General features: G+C 43.4%; 1 protein-coding gene across 2 annotated transcripts in view; it reads left to right on the plus strand.

Annotated features, from left to right (window-relative positions):
* CUNH8orf74 (chromosome unknown C8orf74 homolog) overlaps positions 1-7118 on the plus strand; it is a 45930-nt gene that overhangs the window by 16642 nt on the left and 22170 nt on the right. The window contains exon 1 of one of the 2 annotated variants that reach the window (XM_069075657.1): positions 3569-3919. The exons of the other annotated variant lie outside the window; for it this stretch is intronic. Within the exon in view, the coding sequence (XP_068931758.1) occupies positions 3793-3919 (127 nt within the window). The 5' untranslated portion in view covers positions 3569-3792. Of the gene's footprint in view, positions 1-3568; positions 3920-7118 lie in introns of those variants that run through there. 2 annotated transcript variants of the gene reach the window in all.

Below are 7118 nucleotides of genomic sequence, written 5' to 3' on the forward strand. Positions count from 1 at the left end.
CACACACACACACACACACACACACACACACACACACACACACACACCCTTTCCAGTGCCTCTGGCTGACCTGGGTGGTGGAAGATAAGGAGATGAGTAAGCTTTGATTATAGGTGTGACTCAGATGGGTTCTGGTTTGGGGGAGCAGAAGGTGGTATGTAACAGTGAAATCATAGGGTCATAGATTCAGATCTAAAACGAGTTTTAGAGCTCATCTAGTACAACTCCATTGTTTGACAGGTGAGAGAGCTGAGTGCCTGAGACACTTACTCAAAATCACATGGGCAGTAAATAGCAGAGCTGGGACTCAAACCCAGGATATCATGACTCCAAATACAGCACTTGTTTCACTCAGCCTTCCTGGCTCCCCCTTGGCTAAATGTTGGGGGACATCTGTTTTCTGTCGCTACAGCTTTTTGTGAACATGGGCAAATCATTTCATGTCTCTGGAACCCTGTTCCTTCTAGAAACAGCTGTAGAGTGTAAGGTACCTAGGGGATAGGAGGGAAAGCCCTGAATTTTGGAGTGGGAAGGGGAGGGAACATTAGTATTAAGTGCCTCTAGTACACCAAGCACTGGACTAAGTAAGCACTTTACAAATATCTCATTAGATCTTCACCATAACCTTGGGAGGCAGGTGCCAATTATTATCCTCATTTTACAGTTGAAACTGAGGCAGAAAGCAGTTAAGTGATTTATCCAAGGTTACACAATTAGTAAGTATCTGAGGCTAAATTTGAACTCAGGTTTTCCTGACTCTAAACCCTAGATTCAAAACCTAAGTACATGACCTTAGAAAAGTCACTACATTTCCCCATAACCAATGGTCATTATCCACAAAATAAGAATGATAAAATAAGAATTCTTCATATGGAGTTGTGAGGAAAGTGCTTTGTAAACCTAAAAGTACTATATAAACATCTATTATTAGCTATAAAAAGGGCTGGGTTAAAGTTATAAAGTTCCTTCCCACTTTAAGAATTTTATGAATCATACCACACACATTTGTAACCTTAGAGCTATTTTCTACTCCTCCTCCTTCATTCCTCTATATCCAGTCAATTACCAAGTTCCACTAATTCTTTCTGCGCATCATCTCCCAGATCTAATTCTTCCTTTCACAGCTAGATTAATAAGGCAGCCACCTATCCATTTGTCCTGCCCTCAGGCCTTCCCTGAGCCAATCCACTCTGCTTCTGAAATGAGCTTTCTCAAATATTATTTCTTTTGTTAAAAAATTATTTATTTTTAACATTTTTTTCTTCTTATATTTTGAGGTACAAATTCTCTCCCCCTACACTCCTCCCCCACCCACTGAGAAAGCAAACAAAATATTAATTATACATGTGAAATCATGCAAAACATATTTGGTGATATAGCCATATCACCAAAAAAATGGTAAAGAAAGTGAGAAAAATATTTTTCAACTTGCACTCAGAGTTTATCAGTTCTCTGGAGGTGTATGACGTTTTTTCATTATGAGTCATTTGGAATTGTCTTGGATGATTGTATTGATCAGAGTAGCTGATTGGATCTTCATCATTACAACAATGCTGTTACTATGCACAGTGATCTCCCAGTTCTCATTTCACTTTGTATCAGTTCATATATATAGATCAGACTTGCATAACTTGGCAAGTAGGTAGGAGCCAAAATTAAAACAGGCTAAACTTCTTTGGGCTTCAGATAGGTTTTTAGCCGTTCATTTTCCAAGTAAAGGTAACTAGGCATGAACTGATGATGGTTAGTCGTTGTGGGTCACATGACAAATAGGAGAGAGCACAGAGTGGCAACCTACCTGCCAAGTCATGTGATGGGCACCCCAGAGACCAGTGGAAGGTGGGTCAAGCGGGGCACAGACAAAGCACTCGTTGCAGCTCTCGTCACATCTTTACTTTCTTTTATATTCTCTGCATTTTCCTGGGCTGCCCAGCGTAGGTCTGATATAGAGTTTGACATGTTGGGTTTTTTTTTTTTTCCCAAAACCACCCCTCTGTCATTTCTAATAGCACAATAGTACTAGACATGGCATCTTATTCGTTATTTCATTTGATCTTCACAAAGGTTTTGTAAGGTCAGTAATAAAGATATTGTTATCCCTATTTTACAGCTGAGGACAGTGAGGGTGCTTAAAACAGTGGTCTCTAAAAGTGGGGACCTAGACTCCTGGCCAGATAATGATATGAACCCAAGGGGTATGAGGGTAGGAAAACGGCTCATATCCCATTGTCTGTACAATATACAGCTGTGGGAATTTTTTTGCAATACAACCATACCTACCCTAATCCTCCAATACTCCCCCACCCCTTTCCCTTCAAAGCTCCCAAGTTTCCTTCTTCTGAGCCTAGTTAGGCAGTTATAGCCTAACTCTGAGAGGGTACCTACAGCAAAGCCGACACTAGTGAATTAAAAAAATGCTCCTCACCCCTCCCTCAGCATACCCACCTCTGTCCCCAGATCACCTCAAGGCTGTGGTAGATACCCTTCAGAGGGTGGGCTCCTTTCTCAAGGGCAGTGACAGGTGAGTAAGAGCCCCACCTCTCCCCTTTTCATTTTGGGTGGGACAGAAGGAGTCACACAAGATAAGTAGGTATGAATGGAGTATGGAAGATTGCCAATCTAATTACTTTTATCATTCTCCTCATGCTCAGCCCTCTTCCAAATTTCTTTCTTACTGTCACCATAGACATAGACAAGCAAATATGATATAATTCAAGAAGGGAGAGAATAATAGAGACTAGGGGGATCAGAAAAACAGCAACAACAAACTTTGCAATGTTAGTGGCATTTGACCTGAGCCTTGAAGAAATGCAAGAATTCTGAGGAACAGAGATGGGGGAGTACATCCCAGGCATGGAGACCGACTCGTGTGAATGCATGGAAGCAGAAGACAGAATACGGAGTTTGGGGAATAGAAAAAGGTCCACTTTGGCTGAAACACAGATTATGGGAGAAGGAAGGAGGGAAAGGTCACATGAAATAGTGCTGGAAAAGTAGGTTGAAGCTAGACTGTAGAAAGCTTTAAAAGGCAGTCTAGGGTGGCTAGTGAGTAAAGTGCCGGCCCCAGAGTGGGAAGGACCTGAGTTTGGTTCTGGCCTTAGACACTTAACACCCACACAAAAAAACTAACCATGTAACCTTGGGCAAGTTACTTAACCCCAATTGCCCTCCAAAAGGCAAAAATAAATAAATAAATAAATAAAAGGCAGTCTAAGAAATACATAGTTTAGATTGGAGGCAATAGGGAATCACTGAGGGTTTTTCACTGAGAAATGACATGACACAATCAGATCTGTGCCATAGGAAAAGCCCTTCGGGTAGCTGAGAGCAGAATGGATTGGAAAGGGAAAGCATGAGCCCAGGAAGACCAATTAGGAGGCCACCAAAGCAATTCAGGTGAGAGGTAATGGGGACAGTCACTGTGTGAGCAAAAGAAAAAGGGGATATATGAGAGCAATCTTATAGAGGAAAAATCAATAGACCTTGGCAACTTATTGGATAAGCAACAAAGAAGAGTTAAGTATGATTCAAGATATCTTGAAACTTGAGTGACTATGGTGGAGGGGGAGCAGGAGAATTGGAAGGCAGTGCCTTTGATAAAAATAGAAAAGTTTGCAAGAGCTGAGGGCTTAGGGGGAAGATAATGTATAAGTCCCATTTTGGATATGTTGATTTTGACATGTGGGCAGGGATGTTCTACAGGCAGCTGGTAATGGGAAACTAGAGTCCAAAAAAAAAAAGAGATTAGAGTTGGATGTATAGATCTGAAAGGCATCTGTAAAGAGATTATAGATGAACCTAGGAGAGAGTATGAGATCACCAAAAAGAGCACCAAGAAGGAGGAGGAGACCCAGGATGGTTGCTTTTGCCACTCTTAAAGGCTGGGACATGGATGCCCTGAGAAGAAGTGGTCAGACAGGTAAGATGAGGACCAAGAGAGAGCAGCGTCACAAAAGCTAAGGAGGAAAGAGGATCCAGGAAGAGGAGGTAGCCACCAGGAATACGGACTGCAGAGAACTCAAGTAGGATGAGGACTAAGAAAAGGCCATTGGATTTAGGCAGTTCAGAGCACTGAAAACTTCTGTAACCTTTGAGATTATTGGGGAGATCAGGATGTGGAAAGCTGCTATTTGATGTTTGCTAGTCTGTTTGTTCGTCGCTATGTGGCTGCCTTGTGGTATAATTCAACTTCCCCAGGGATTTTGTAAGGCTGGGGTTAATGTTGGTTGATCCCTGTTTGCTAACAAGATAACAGAGTTGGCATAAAGAATTTAAGGAGGGTCATGTTTGCACAATTGCGATTGAAAGTTCTGCCAGAACAGGCTGCTCTGCTGGCTTGCCAACTCCCCTTATCTCCTGCACTTGATCTGGGCTGCTGCTGGAAAGAGAGAGGATTGCCAACACTGTAGTTTATTCAAAAGCATAAGCTCATTGGGGCCTCACCCTCTTGGGGGATTGAGATTGAAAAAAAAAAAAAGGTGCATGACCATACCCTGAGCATCCTTCTGTGCTCTGATGTGAACTGGAGGGAAAGCAGTCTTCCCCTGTCTCTTCTTCAGTTTACAGGAGTGACACTAATCTTATATCCTCCTTGGTCTGGCATCCTGTCCAGACTAGGGTGGAGACCTTTTCTGAGTTGCTGTGAGGGAATGGTGCTTTCCACTCAATTCTGGCAAGGGGCTTTACCTGTCTGAGGAACTTGCAGAAAATGTAAATGTTTGGCAAACCCTGCCCAAGTTTTCACAGGAGCGATGTTGGGGGATTTGAGGGAGAGAGAGGGCCATAGGCATTTCTTCCTTGTAGTTCAGTTCATTAGTCTTCAGTCAGAGATCTAGGGCTACAAGATTCCTTGGCTTGAAGCCTAGAGAGGTTAAATGACTTACTCAAAGTCACACAAACAGTAAATGTTGGAAACATGGACAGCTGCTGAGATTTAGGGTGTTGGAAGGACACTCCAACTAGTTCTGATTTGCAAAATCATATATGTGATGAATGACAGGGGAAAGGAGAGGTGGTGACTTGCACCCTAGTTTGGGGCAAGGAGCAGGAGGTGAAAAGAGGGTTCATTGTCCCCTATCCTTTAATTCCACCATAAATTCTAAGATTATCTAGGTTGAGGATAAGGGTTAGCACTTTTTCTGAAGCTTCTGGTTTCCAAAGAACTTTGCTCACCCAGATCACAAGAACCCAAGAATCAGAGCAGTGGTAATTCTCTTTCCCAGCGGAAAAGTCTCATAGTCTGGTTCCCACAACCTTGCTAGGTGTGTTCTGTATTATTTACCTCTACATACCCTATGTTCCAACCAAATTGGACTTCTCCCTGTTCCCCAAACCCACTACTCCACCCTGTGGCTGCATGCATTCACATAAGCTGGGCCCCCCCCCAACCAGTCACTCGAAGTTCCAGGGGGGAACCTCAGAGAGGTGGACAAGGATGTTCATCCTTCACGGATCCTGAAGATCTGCATCTGCTCGGGATATGAAGCAGAGAGTAAGGGAATGAATGAGTGAAAGGGCTCTGAACTTGGGAGTCAGAAAATTCTGTTTCTGGGTCCAACCTTACAACTGACTTTGTGATGGGTTATGGGACCTTAGACAGTCAATAAGTCAATATTTGTTAAATATCTTCTATATGCTAGGCACTGTACTAAGCTCCATGGATACAATGAAAGAACAGAAAGGTGAGTGGGGTGAAGGCAGGTTGTGAAAGGCTCTGAATGCCAAAGAGACTTTATATTTGATGTTGTCAGTCATAGGGAGCCACTGGAGTTTATTGAGTAAGGGGAGAAATGTGGTCAGACCTGCACTGTAGGAAGATCACATGGGTAGCTGAGCAAAGCTGACTGGAATGGGGACAAATGTGGCAGAGAGATCCACCAGCAGGCTAGGAGAGCCCTGTGCCGAGGTGGTAACAGCATCCCTTTTTCTCCATATGTCTCATTTTCCTGATCTGTAAGTTGAGGGGGTTAGATTAGATGCGGACTAAGGATATTTAACATTCTATGATACTAGATGAATTTTGAAGCTCCCCCTCCCTCAGTAGTCCCTAAAACCCCATGATTGCTACATCGGCAAAATCTATAGGGAAAAAATAATAATTTAGGCAGTAGTAATGTGATCTTGAACACATTAAGTTCTTCCATCTGCCATAATGTTCTCAGTTTTAAATGGATAAAGCAGCTGCCCATTAACTTCAGATGTGCTCAGAAATCTAGGTCTTGAAGTCAGGCTAATAGGACTAAGAGAAAGGTTATCTTTTTGGTTTTTTTATGCAATTGGTGTTAAATGACTTGCCTAGGGTCACAGTCAGTATCTGAGATTGGATTTGAACTCAGGGCCATTACTCTATCCACTGTACCACCTAGCTGTCTCTAAGGCTGTCATTCTTGAGGGCATTGTGCTGGCTTTGGATTCAAAGTCTCTTTGTCATTAACTAGCTGTGTGACCCAATTTTAAATCCACGTACTTAACAAATGTTTACTGACTGACTAAGTTCACATAACTTGTCACAAAGTCAATTGTAAGACAATCACAGAGTGTTGCTGTAATCTTCCAAGAAAAGGTAGATCGCAGCAAACCTCAAGACGGTAGGGGACCACACATACACACACACACACACACACACACACACACACACACACAGAGCACCTGGGTTTGAGGCTTGGCTCTGCCATTCAGTAACCATGTGATCTTGGGCAAATCTCTCTGGGACCTCTCTGAGAGCCAATTTCCTCATTTGTATAATGGGAGTACCACTCACCTACTGGGGTTATAATGAAAGCACTTTGGAAATATTAAAAGGCTAGATGGCTCCTCCTCCTACCCCCCTAGTTTTTCCTCTCATTCTCTATCCCTCTCTCGAGCTCTCTTTCCCTATATCTCCCTCCTCTCCCCCTCTCCTCTGCCCCTTCCCCTTTCCCCTCCTCCCTCTCTCTCTCCACCTTCCTCCATCCCTTTCTCTCTCTCCCCCTTCCTCCCTCCCTCTCTCCCTCTCTCCCCCTCTCCTCACCCCTTTTCCCCTTCCCCTTCCCCATCCTCCCTTCCTCCCTCTCTCCCTCTCTCTGTCTCTCTTGTCTCTGTCTCTCTGTCTCTCTCTCTCTCCCTCTCTGTCTCTCTGT

This window comes from Petaurus breviceps, unplaced genomic scaffold (genome assembly GCF_028583685.1).
Source record: "Petaurus breviceps papuanus isolate PSGF00001 unplaced genomic scaffold, PetGlider_PUasm1.0 90919, whole genome shotgun sequence".
Taxonomy (NCBI): domain Eukaryota; kingdom Metazoa; phylum Chordata; class Mammalia; order Diprotodontia; family Petauridae; genus Petaurus; species Petaurus breviceps.